This window comes from Athene cunicularia (genome assembly GCF_003259725.1).
Source record: "Athene cunicularia isolate RWA chromosome 19 unlocalized genomic scaffold, athCun1 chr19_part1, whole genome shotgun sequence".
Classification (NCBI taxonomy): Eukaryota; Metazoa; Chordata; class Aves; order Strigiformes; family Strigidae; genus Athene; species Athene cunicularia.
In genome coordinates this window covers 5,210,889-5,222,717 of record NW_020799124.1, presented here as the reverse complement: position 1 = coordinate 5,222,717, position 11,829 = coordinate 5,210,889, and the positions used below count along the sequence as shown (strand labels likewise).

The following is an 11,829-nucleotide window of genomic DNA, read 5'->3' as shown; positions in this document are numbered from 1 at the left end:
GCTCCTGCCCCGTGCAGAAGAAATACCGGCTGCCCGGGGTGGCCCCGTGGAGCTGAGTGTTTCTGGGGTGATGGGAAATGGTGGAGGGAGTGGGGGGGTTTAGGCGGGGGTCTCAGCAGCCCGGCTCTCTGCCTCGCTGGCGCTGGGGGAGCTGCGGGAGGAGCGGCGTGTGCTTTCCCCGGTGTCCTGCTCCTCGTCCCATCTGTCGTAGGCGAAGGTGTGCCGGGAGCTCGGGGGGCTGTGTGGGAAAAGAGTGGGGTTAGTGGGGGGGCTCCATGCCGGCCCCCGCGTGCTGCAGGGCACACCTCCGCTCCGGCCGCACCAGGAGCTGGCACGCTGGCAGCTAGTTGGATGGAGCCTCGATCGACACCTTTTTTATTATTTTCTGAGATTTTGGGGGCACGCTCCACTGCAGCCGACTCCCCAGTGGGCTGAGCCAAGCCCCCACTCTGCAGTGGGCCAAGCCGAGCCTGCCCGGTAGCTGCCACCCCCCAGGGGCACCCAGCACCGTATGCTCAGGAAAAGGCTCGTGGCCACGGATGGAAACTCCAGCACCCGCGGGCATCACTGCTCGAGGGTCCCGGTTGCACCAGAGCAACCACCAGGGGTGGGTGCTGGGGCTGTTTCTCCCCACCTCAGCACCCCATAATGCCTCCCCTAGCCTCAGGACAGGCCGCAGGCTGCCCGACTCTGACCACATTTCCAAAAAGGCTTTTTTCCCTTCAGCCATTCTCCTATTCAAGCTGTCGGAAATGATCAAACCTGCTCCAAAATCGCTGCTGGCGAGCCCCGGCGCACCCTCTCCCCTGCCATCAAACGGGGTGCAGAGCCCCAAAGCCCCACAGGGCAAGGCCGTTGCCACCCCGATCCCCCTTCACAGGCACCCTGCACGGCACAGGGCAGCAGGATGCGGCCGCCCTAAGAACCAGCTCTGAGCCCCAACCACCCACCCCGCTCCCCCCCGGGGGTGCTGCCTCCCCCCGCGCTCACACACTGCAGCGGGTGCGTGTTAGTACCCGTCCCCCCGCCGCCTCCGGGGCCCACTGCCCACCCTGGGGGGCTGAATCCCCTGGAGATGCTGTGCTGCCCGGCGAGCCCTTACGTTTTCTGAAGGAATAAATTCAGCTGCATCCTGGCAGGTGGCTGGGGAACCAGGAAGGGATTAGCACTTCCCAGTGTCCCATGTGCCACAGCCACTAATCCCAAACACGGCTCCTGGCAGCGCAGGCAGCTGCTGGTCCTGCTGTGGCCGTGCTGGGGATGTGTCGGAGCTGCCCTGCGGCACCCCAAACCCAGGGCTGGCTGCGGGCACAGCGGGGTGCCCCCTCCTGGGGTGCCCAGCAGAGGTGGGCTCCGTGCCCAGAGCTGGGCGAGGGTTAGGGCGAGCGGTTAGTGGCACACGGGGAGGTTCATGCTGCACAGCACACACTGCTCCCACCTCCTGCCTCAGTCGCTCTCGGGCCGGTACAAATATTTCATCATCAGGCTGTCGACCTTCTTCTTCCGCTGCTTCTCCTCCTTCTTGCCCCGGCCGGGATGTCCCGGCTCCTCACCCCCCGCTGTCTGCGGGCCCTTCTTGACACTGGAGGTGCTCCGGTAGGAGCTGGTGGAGCCAGAGGAGGACTCAGAGGAGGAATCAGAGGAGGAACCTGAGTCGGATGATGACTGCTGCTTCCTCTTCTTCTTCTTGGATTTCTTCTTGGCCTTCTTGGCGCGCTTCTTGGCACTCTTTTTCTTCCGCTCCTCCTCTTCCTCGGAGGAGCCCGAGCTGCTGCGGCGGCGGCCGGTGCGCCGGGAGAAGTCGAGGGCAGATGCGGAGCGACGGAGGCTGCCGGAGGGACGTTCGGCGGCACCCAGGGGGGCCGCGCTCCTCACGCTCCGCATGCTGCGGCCATCGTCCCCTGAATCGGCCTCGGGGCTGGAGCAGCCCCTGGCCCGCGGCGGGTGGTAGCTCAGCACCTCCTGGATGGCGGCTTCCAGGTCAGGGTCAAGGTAGGAGCGGTGCCCCACAGGACGGGCATCCCTGGGACCCCCTTCCTCAGAGGCAGCGCTGCGGGGCCGGGGGGGCACAGAGAAGCTGCGGCCCAGCGGGGGCTGCCCACGGGACCCCTCGTCTGCCTCCTCCAGACGGCTGCGGGCCAGGGAGAGCCGCGACTCGGGGCGACCCTCAGGCCCCCCACGGCGGCTCCGCAAGCTCCCAGGGCTGGAGAGGGCGAAGCTCAGCACCGAGCACCCCTCATCCCCCTCGTCCCCATCCTCCAGCCCGCGCCAGGAGGCGGAGGAGGCCCGGCTCACCGGGGCAGAGGCGACAGAGGCTTTCTCGCCGTCAGCGGCCGAGAGGGACCAACGCTTGCCCAGCCCCTGCCGAGCCCGGCCGCTGGCGTCGGCGAAGGCGCGGGCGATGATGGCCGCCTGGTCCTCAGGCTCTCCGGCCCGGGCCGCCCGACGGGCAGCGCGCTCGGGGGAAGGCGGCCGCTCGCCGAGCGTGCTGAAGAGCGTCTGCTCATCCCCGCAGCCACCTATGGAGTCCTTGAGGCCCGGACGCTTCCTATAGCTGAGGCAGCTCAAGACCGACACCGGGCGCTCCTCGCCCTCGGGACCATCCGGCAGGGCTGACCTGCGCCGGCGGCACCGCGGCCCCGCGCACGTACCGGGGAGGCAAGAGAGAGACGGAGATGAGTGGAGGGGGGGAGGCAGCGGCGAGGCAGCCTCAGTGATTTGCGTCAGTGGGAAATAGCGTCGTGGAAAAATGTCATGTAAATGGGGGAATTGTTCTAGCCTGCCACTTTGATTCCCTTTTAAAGTGTTGTGTTCAATTTATTTCATTGCCGGCTACCTGGAGCCACTTGCATTTGATTCCCGACTTCAGAAAAGGTGGAATTATCTCCAATAACAAAATGTTTTACATCTGCACTGCTGAATAAATTAAACCAATTAAGAAAAACTGGCTCAGATCTTTTTCCCCTGCTCGGTAGAGGCAGGGGGAGCCCCCTGGGACTTCCAGAGCCCTGCTAGGAAATTGGGTTGGGATAAAAGCAATCTGCGCTCTGCAGGCAAGAGCTTTCCCTGGGGAATGGGAGCAGGGCTGTGTGCCCCAGCCTCACACTGGCCTTGCGCTGGGGGGGCACCTGGGCACGTCCCCCGTCTCTGCCAGGGGCTGTGTGGGCTGCCGGTGCTTGCTGCGAGGTGTGGGGAGGGATGTGGTGGGGCTGCAAATAAGGGGAGGGTGGAGGGGGGAACCAGTCCCAGAGTGGGGGGAAAATGCACAGGGCTAGAGCACCGGGGGGGGCTGTGGATGCCCACGTGCCTCCAGAGTGGGTCCCCATACGAGTGGGATGCTGGGGAGGGGGACCAGGGAGGTCCCCTTGGGCACGGGGACAGGTGTCCCCAGCGGATACTGAGCTGCTCACCACTGTTAACCCCTCCCCAGCTGGCCACGCAAGTATCAGGCAGGAGCACAGCACCCAGTGCCACATCCCCTGGGTGCCCACCCCGCACCCTGGCTGTCCCCTGGCTAGGCTCAGCCCGTCCTCTGCCAGCAGCCCTGCGCCCAGTCCCAGCACCCACCTGCTGCCCTTCAGGCTGCCGTCATCCGAGAGTGCTTTGGAGGAGCCTTTGTTCTTGGAAAGCCAGGACTTCACCCCATCCACGCGCTCCTCCAGCTCTGAGTCCACATCCGAGTCTCCATCGCTGCCGGAGGAGTGGGTTGGGGTGGGAGAAAGTGAGAGGTAAGCATGGGGCAGTGAGATTTTGGGTGCTGGGGAGATCAAATTGCACTGGCGAGTGCTGAAACCCCCAGCACCCACTGCCTGTGTACCCTGGCATGGGCAAAACCCCCATCCCATTGCCCTGCTCCATCTCCTGTGGCGTAACCTGCATGCATATAGCTCAACCTGCGTGCTAGGGGCTCCCTGAACCACAGCTGTGCCACGCACCCCCCGAACCCCCAAACCACCCCCCTGCCTGCCCAAGGGGCTCCTGCACCCTCTGCCCGGCCACTGCAGGGCTCCAGGGCTGGAAAGATAAGACAGTGAGGCTGGTATTGGGGCAGCAGGGCAGGGCACGGCTCCAGAAACACGGGAGATTTCCAGCTCCAGGGCTGGGAAGGAAATAAGTGGGTTCATTTTATAGGCCACCGTCGAGTGCAAAATTACAGCAAGGAAGAGCGATGTTGATGGCCCTGGGTAAACAGGAGTTTAGTAGGCAGAACAGAAATGACTCCGGCAAGGCGGGCACAGGAGCGTGGAGGGCAGATTTACAGCCCTGCCGTGCCAGAGAGCCCCTGATTTATGTCCCAGTGTGAAAAAAGCCCTATCTGGCTTAAACCATCTAATTTATAACGGCCGTTCGTAACCATATTGATTGCCTTTAGAAAGAAGGTGCCGTATGCATTGCAAAATCCATTCCTCCACGTTAAAAGCATCCCTGCATAAATCTCCCTTAATACCTAACTGCTTACTGCTTTCATTAGGGTTATGGCAGTACCGGCGGGATCTATAAGGAAATCGAAGCGGCACAGGCCCCTCTCTCCCCGCCCCGCCGCCGACCAGCGAGAGGCGAGGGCTCCCACCAAGCCGCTGCTGGGGAAGGGATACATCATATGATCTTAAACGGCCGTTTTATCCACCCAGCTTTGGGCTTATTCCCTGCCTGGGGATGGCAGCAGATGGCACGGGGGGACGAACTGGGATAGACCCTGTATATGAATCCTCCTCGTTAAATTCAAAGCAACGAGCCGCACTCCATCACGCACATGTCCCTCCCTTGCAATACATCCAGGCAACACTCGGCTTGGAGAAAAAAACAACAAAAAAATACAGAACGACAGCAACAACAACAAAAAAACATCCCTGATGAGCCCCGTAAACAAACTCTGGGGGCAGCTAAGGTTTTATAACGGCGGAATTAAACTCCACGACAAATGCAATTTATGTCCAGGCGAGCGTGCCGTTAGTTAAGCGGAACCCAGGTCATAGGGGAGTGACCACAGTGGGGAATATTAATTGTGTATGGCAGTGGGGCTCCATCACCCCTCCACGCCAACACGTGCATCAGGAGCCATGGCAGAGCATCACCCCCAGCCCTGGCCTGGGGGCTCATCCCCTGTCCCCCCCCCAACCCCCCCCGGCTGCGGTTATGTGCCGTGCCACGTGCCACGGGTGCTGTTAGGGCATGCGGAGGTGGGCCAGTGGCATGCGGGGCCCCGGCCCGTGGGGGTGAGATGGGGGTTAGGGGAGGGGAGGAAGGAAAGAGAAGCTCCTCACAGTTTATTCTTTCTTTTCTGATACTTTGCCACCATGTCCTGCAAACTGGGAGGGGTTGGGAGGGGTCGGAGGGGGAAGAAACAAAACAGAATGGAAATCAAATGAAAGGAAAGAAAAAAAACCCCAAAACATGGATGGGGAATAAAGGGAGAGCAAATTAAATGGTGGAGGAGGGACAGGGGAGGGAGGGGTGGCTGTCTGGCACCCCTGACGTGGGGCTGCACCCAGCTGGATCCCAACATCCCGGGCTGGATCCCAGCATCCCAGGTCAGGTGTCCAGAGAAGGGCAACGGAGCTGGGGCAGGGTCTGGAGCACAGGTCTGCTGGGGAGCTGCTGGGGGAACTGGGGGGGTTCAGTCTGGAGAAGAGGAGGCTGAGGGGAGACCTCCTGGCCCTCTGCAACTCCCTGCCAGGAGGCTGTCAGTCTCTTCCCAAGTAACGAGGGACAGGACAAGAATAAATGGCTTCAAGTTGTTCCAAGGGAGGTTTAGTTTGGATATTAGGAAAAGCGTCTTCACCAAAAGGGTTGTCAAGCACTGGAACTGGCTGCCCAGGGAAGCGGTGGGGTCACCACTCCTGGAGGTATTTAAAAGACGTGTAGATGTGGCACTTAGGGACACGGTTTAGTGGTGGCCTTGGCAGTGTTAGGTTAAGGGTTGGACTCGATGATCTTAAAGGCCTTTTTCAACCTAAATGATTCTGTGATTCTACAATTCTATCCCGGGATGGGCTGGATCCCAGCATCCCAGACCTCCTGCCAGCCTGTGCTGCGCTGGCTCCTGGGGTTCCCTGGGTTCTTGCCAGCCAGCCAGCACGTCCCTGGTGCATTCCAGGCACCTCCGCAAGCGGGTGAATCTGCACGGGGGCTGCGGGTGGAGGGAGGGATGCACAGATGCACGGCTGGATGCACGTGTGCACGATGCATGGATGGACGGACGGACAGACGACGTCCTGCCAGGGCCAGGCAGAGCCAAGGGGTCCCTGTGGCATTTCAGAAGTGGCGAGGAGAAGCCGTGAGCCGCGGTGACGTGCCTCGCGCAGGAGCCGGGCCCAAACGCTCTCACCTGTTGATGAGATCCTCGTTGCTGTCGCTCTCCATCTCATCCTCGATGGCTGCCTGCAGGTCCCCGATGCGCTTGAAGGCCAGCTTCAGGTCCGACTGCAGGCTCTGGTTGGCAGCTTCCAGGCTCTCCAGGTCCATCTCCTGTGGGGAGGGAGTGGGGTGAGCCAGGTACCCCGGGGAAACGCCCCTGTCCCCCTGCCCAGCCCCGCCGTGGGTGCCTCACCAGCTCGTGTTTCTTGCGGCTGGCCTCCGCCTCCTTCTTGGCCAGCTCGCCCATCTCCTCCTTGACGTCGCGGAGCTGCCGCTGCAGCCGCTTGTTCTGCTCTTTCTCCCGGTTCTCGGCGGCCGCGCGCTGATCCCGCTCCTCCGTCAACTTCTCCATGTTCTCCTTCAGCCGCGTGGCCAGGCTCTGCGGAGCGGCGGGCATGAGGTCACCCCGGATCCCCCCACAGGCCCCTCACCCTGCAGCAATACCCACCAACACTCACTCGAGGACGGATCCCATCCCCTTGAATTTACACAAGGATATGGAGGAGAAACACCCCCTCCCCAGGGCCAGGGAAGGGACAGAACAACTGCGGGGGTTTTGTCGAATTGGAAAAATAGACTTAACTGTGTGTGAAGTAATTACAGTGTGTAACGTAGGGAAAAAATAGCTCCCATTCTCCCCCAGCCGCTGAGCCAGCCACTGCATATTTATGGCCCCGGTAGAGAGAGCGGGGAAGGGAAATAACAGCTAGGAAAATATTAAGAGGAGAGCTAAGCTGCTCCGCTCCCCCAGCAGAGCTGCAAAGGCAGAATATAAAGCAGGCTGCATTTAGCGGGGCCGGGAGAGTCTATAATTTCCCTAAGTCAATGCAGGGAAATAGCAGCACTTTGCCGGGCTGGGTGGTGGATTACTGTTATCGGCGCTTGCAGGGAGCTTTCCCTGCGGGGACGGGGCCAGGCTGCCAGCAGGAGAGGGCTCAGCGTGGGGGGTCCCAGGGAGGGGATGTTGGGGACGCGCTCGGCAGATCCCCCGGGGGACTTCGCATCATGGTCCCGTTGCGCCCCGATCCCAGGCGGAGCGGAGGGGGAGCCCAGCACCTACCTCCAGGCGCTTGACTTGCGTCCGCTCGAACTCCAGCCTGGTCTCCAGCTCGCGGATCTTGGCCTCTTGCCGGCTCACCAGTGACTTGTCCACCATGGACTGCTCCAGGAACTCCAGCTGGCTCTGCAGACCTTGCAGCTGCGGGGTGGGGGCACTGCCTCAGCCTCCATCTCAACCTCCCTGGCCCCCACCACGCGCCCTGGAGCGGAGGCGCTGGCCACGCTGCTCCCGTCCTGGTGGAGAGCTCCCCATGGGACTGCCCTGCACCCCCACAGTGTTGGCAGCAGGTCTCTGGGTGTCCCCCTGCTCCCCCCCAGCTTCACTCGGGGTGCATGTCCGTGCCTGATGTCGGTGCTCCCCACCTTCTCCTGCAGCTCCTGCTTCTCCTTGCTGACCTCCTCCAGCTGCGCCTGGAGGTCGTTCATCTGTGCCAGGTCCCGGGACGCCTGCGGGACACACCGGGGCCGTCAGCAGGGACCCCAGTGCGCCGCCTCTGGGAGGGGCGGTATGGGGGGGCCAGGGTGCCACAGCTGCTGTTCCCCCCCTCACCTGGGCCACAGCCGCCTTGTGCTTCTTCATCAGCTCATTCATGTCCTCCTGGTCCTCCTCCAGACGACTCTGCACCTCGTTTTTCTCCCGCTGCAGCCGGCTCAGCTGCTCCTCCAGCTGGGGGGGGAGCCGCTTTTGTCTCCCACTGCACCCCAGGAGCAGGGCGCCCACCCCCCAAAACCACCTCAAACAGCATGGGGTCACCCTGCCGGCATGCGCTGTGCTGGTGGGGGTGTCCCACCAGGTACAGGTGGGGTACAGCCCCATCACAGGGCATCACACCCCAAGAGCACTCACCGCTGCCTTGGCCTTGGAGAGGTCGTCGATCTGCAGGTGGAGGTCTTCGATCTCCACCTCCATCGACTTGCGGGCCTTGACGGCGGCCGCGCAGGTGAACTCCGACTCCTCCAGCTGCGGGGACACGGCTCAGCACCTGGCCAGGGGACGGGGACACCCCGTGTCCCTCAAGGGCTGGGGGTTTTAGAGGGGAGGGGGACAGGTCTGGCTGCACACCTGGTTCTTGAGCTGGGCGATCTCCCTCTTGCTGGGTGCGTTGTTCTTCAGGTGGTCCAGCATGATCTGTGCATCAGCCAGCAGCGCTTTCGTCCTCTTCAGGTCCCGGCGCAGGCGCTTCTCTGTCTCGAAGTCCCGCTGGTTGGCCTGAGGCAGGGGGGACAGTGACAGGGCACCGTGCCAGAGGGGCACCCACCCCTCCACAGCCCTCTCAGGGTCCCTGAAGTGAGGCACATGCCTGGCTGCCCCCCACCCTACCTGCTCACTGACGGCCGATAACTTGCTCTCCAGCTCCCGTTTCTCTCTCAGCACCTTCTGCTTGTCCTCATACTCCTCCTCCAGCTGCACCTCCATCTGCTTCAGCTGGGGGACAGCAAGGACAACCCGGTCAGGGCAGTGGGAAGGTGACGGGACCCCCCATCTCTCGTGTTCTCATATACTGGAGACACCAGGTGACCCCACCAGCCAGGTGTTTGTGCAACCAGAGGCACAAAGCCCGGCGTATGCCGGCCAGGGCAGTGGAGGGACCGGTCAGACCTGCCAGGCCAGCAGAGCCGGGCCGTGGCTGCGTGGGAGCCTGGTGCTGCGTGACAGTGCCCGGCTGACAGCTCCCGGCACCTGGCCAGGGCATGGGGACACATCCTGGTCCCCCCTGGGCAGAGGGGCCACAATTGAGCCCTACCTTCTTCTGGCATGACTGCCGAATCTCCTCCACCTCCTCGTCACGGCTCTCCACCTCTTTGGCGTGGGTCTGCCGCAGCCGCTCCATCTCCATCTCCAGCCGCAGTTTGGCCTGCAAATGCAGGGGGACGTGGTCAGAGCAGTGGGGACATGGGGACCCCCGCCACACTGCTCCCTGGCTGCCACTCACCCAGAAAACCCCCTGGTCCGAGGCCGGGCGGGCTGCCCGCCCCACAGCGACCGGCCGGGCCATGGCACAGGAGCTGTGTCGGCAGCCGCGATGCCTGGCCCGACGCCGGGCTGAGGGCAACCGCCTCCTCTTCCAGGGCAAGCCCGGCCCAGGTAATAACAGCCCTGCATGAAACCACCCCACCCAGAAACCTCGCCCCTCCCCGCTGTACCTGCTCCAGCATCTGGATGGTCCCAGCCTGCTCATCCAGTTCCTCCTCCTGATCTTTCACCTTTGCCTCCAGGTCCCTCAGCTGCTTCTTCACCTTGGCCAGGGAAGCCTCATCCTTTGACTCCTGGGAGGAGATGTCCTGCAGCTCAGCCTCCAGCGCCTCCGCCTTCTGTGTCAGCCCTGCGATGTCCGAGTCCTTGTCCTGCCCAGAGAGGAGGTCACCGTGAGCCTGGGGCTCTCACCAGTCGGGGCACGGGGGAGAGGACTGGAAGCCACTCACCTCCAGGAGCTGCTTGAGGCCGAAGACCTCAGCCACCAGCACGTCCTTCTCACGGCTCAGCTTCTCCCGCTGCAGCCTCTCCCGCTGTGCCTCCTCGTGTGCCTGTGAGAGCTCGCTGTCGAACCTGCGCGGGGGGAGCAGGATGGGAGCTCAGCACCCAGCGACAGGCACTGGGAATGGGTCCCCAGCCTCGCGCCACCGGGAAGGGCGGTGTGGAGCTGAGTCCTCGTTAGAAATGTGCTGTTGATGAGCCTTTAATTGCCAGCATGGCAGCGCGGAGCCACTTGGAGAAACTCCTCCGGATGCCTTCGCTAGGTGGCTAATGGAGAGCGCAGCGCCTGTGGCACAGACCCCGGCAGCCATCCCGCAGGGCTGGCACATGCTGGTGAGGACTGTGGCTGCTAATGGTGGGGACTTGGCTATGGGGAGGCAGCCAGGGACACCACACCCTCCAAGAAGAACACAGAGGGGCTGCAGGACTCGGAGGGGTCTCCAGCATACGGGCTCTTGCAGCAGCTTGGCTCCTCCAGCCGCAGCCCGGTGCTGCGGTCCCACACCAGATGGCACCAGTCCCATTCCTGGAGGGGACACGACACCCCACCCCCCCACACCCCCCGCCCCATGAGGGACTGCTCAGCACATCCTGGAGCCAGGCAGCACTGGGGCAGCCTCTCCCAGTGCCCCCAGGATGGCATCAGCTGGATTTGCTCCGAAATCGCTGCCTTTGGGGCTTAGAAAACAACCCTCCGCTTGAGTCTGTGACCTGAGTTAAACACCTCGGAAGCTAATCCCCATTTTACCTTGCGCTGGGTAATAAACAGCTGCATTAGCACAGACTCCAATCCGCGGAAATTGAAATTAATTAGATTGGATTCTCTTGCTGTATTTGTGTGTGTGATCATTACCATAATGAGATGAAAGCGTCCCTGCTGCTTAATAACATTAGAAAACTTTGGGGCTGGGAAAGGGGACGGGATGAGAGCGAGTGCTGAGCAGAGCCATGGGGCACAAGCAGCCTCCACCATGGGGCATGGCCTCACACAGGGGGTTCACTTGGCTCCAGGCCCCCAAAAAGAGCATTGGGATCCCCCCTGCAATGAGCATATCTGACCCGGGCAGCCCCATCCTTCCGGAGACACCTCGGCCAAGTGGGAGCTGGTGAAGTGCCCAAATCCCTGCTAAAATGGTAATGCCACTTTGCGAGAGGCTCACTGCGCTGTGAGGATGCCGTGTCCCCCCCGCCGCGTCCTCCCCCTGGCCAGTGCACGGTCCCCACCTCCGCTGCTTCTTCTCCAGGTCGTGGTTGCGTCCTTGCTGGCCCTCGAGGTGCAGCTTGGTGTCCTGCAGCTCCGCAGCCAGGCGCTGGCACTTCTTCTTCAGCTGCTGCAGCGCCCGCTGGCTCTCCTCGCTGTCTGCCTGCAGGTCTGTCAGCTGCGGGCAGGAGCAGGCAGGGATGTGAGGGCTCTGGGAAGCCACCACATACCCACTGCCCTGGCCACACGCTCCCCTGGCTCCAAGCTACCCACCCGCTCCTCATCCCCACGCTGAGAGGGCTGCGGGGTCCCCAGGGCTGAGCCCCACTCACCCTCCGCTCCAGCTGCCTCTTGCCCTGCTGCTCCACCTCCAACTTGTCCTCCAGCTCCTGCTGCAGCCGTTTCTTGGTGAAGTCGATCTCCCGCACTGCCCGCTCGTATTTCAGCCGCCATTCACCACCTGTGTGGGGAAATGGGGTCACCGAGGGGCTGTGTGGGGTGGTACAGGCCCACCGTGGAGAGAGGAGCATGGTGCTGTGACCACGGGGCACCCAGGGTGTGCTGGCAGCAAGCACTGGAGGCAGAACGGCACCTGAATCATCATCGTCCAGCTCCCCATTGAGCTCGGCCGCCCGGATGAGCCGAGCCTCCATCACCTCCATCTCCATGGACTCCATCTGCTTCTTCAGAGCATCATACTTGGCCTGGGAGGGGACACAGCTGTGGTGCTGTCTCT

At 62.5% G+C, this 11,829-nt stretch overlaps 1 protein-coding gene across 1 annotated transcript in view; it reads right to left on the bottom strand.

Annotated features, from left to right (window-relative positions):
* Nucleotides 1-126: 126 nt before the first annotated feature.
* MYO18A (myosin XVIIIA) overlaps nt 127-11,829 on the bottom strand; it is a 31,376-nt gene continuing 19,673 nt past the window's right edge. Inside the window, exons 24-41 of the mRNA XM_026861830.1 lie at nt 11,686-11,797; nt 11,426-11,553; nt 11,117-11,271; nt 9,841-9,964; nt 9,562-9,762; nt 9,162-9,272; nt 8,738-8,842; nt 8,480-8,626; nt 8,264-8,377; nt 7,967-8,083; nt 7,780-7,863; nt 7,418-7,555; nt 6,551-6,736; nt 6,329-6,468; nt 5,265-5,309; nt 3,568-3,690; nt 1,439-2,617; nt 127-238 (exon numbers count right to left, since the gene is read on the bottom strand). Coding sequence (XP_026717631.1) covers nt 1,447-2,617; nt 3,568-3,690; nt 5,265-5,309; nt 6,329-6,468; nt 6,551-6,736; nt 7,418-7,555; nt 7,780-7,863; nt 7,967-8,083; nt 8,264-8,377; nt 8,480-8,626; nt 8,738-8,842; nt 9,162-9,272; nt 9,562-9,762; nt 9,841-9,964; nt 11,117-11,271; nt 11,426-11,553; nt 11,686-11,797 — 3,201 coding nt within the window. The 3' untranslated portion in view covers nt 127-238; nt 1,439-1,446. The remainder of the gene's footprint in view (nt 239-1,438; nt 2,618-3,567; nt 3,691-5,264; nt 5,310-6,328; nt 6,469-6,550; nt 6,737-7,417; nt 7,556-7,779; nt 7,864-7,966; nt 8,084-8,263; nt 8,378-8,479; nt 8,627-8,737; nt 8,843-9,161; nt 9,273-9,561; nt 9,763-9,840; nt 9,965-11,116; nt 11,272-11,425; nt 11,554-11,685; nt 11,798-11,829) is intronic.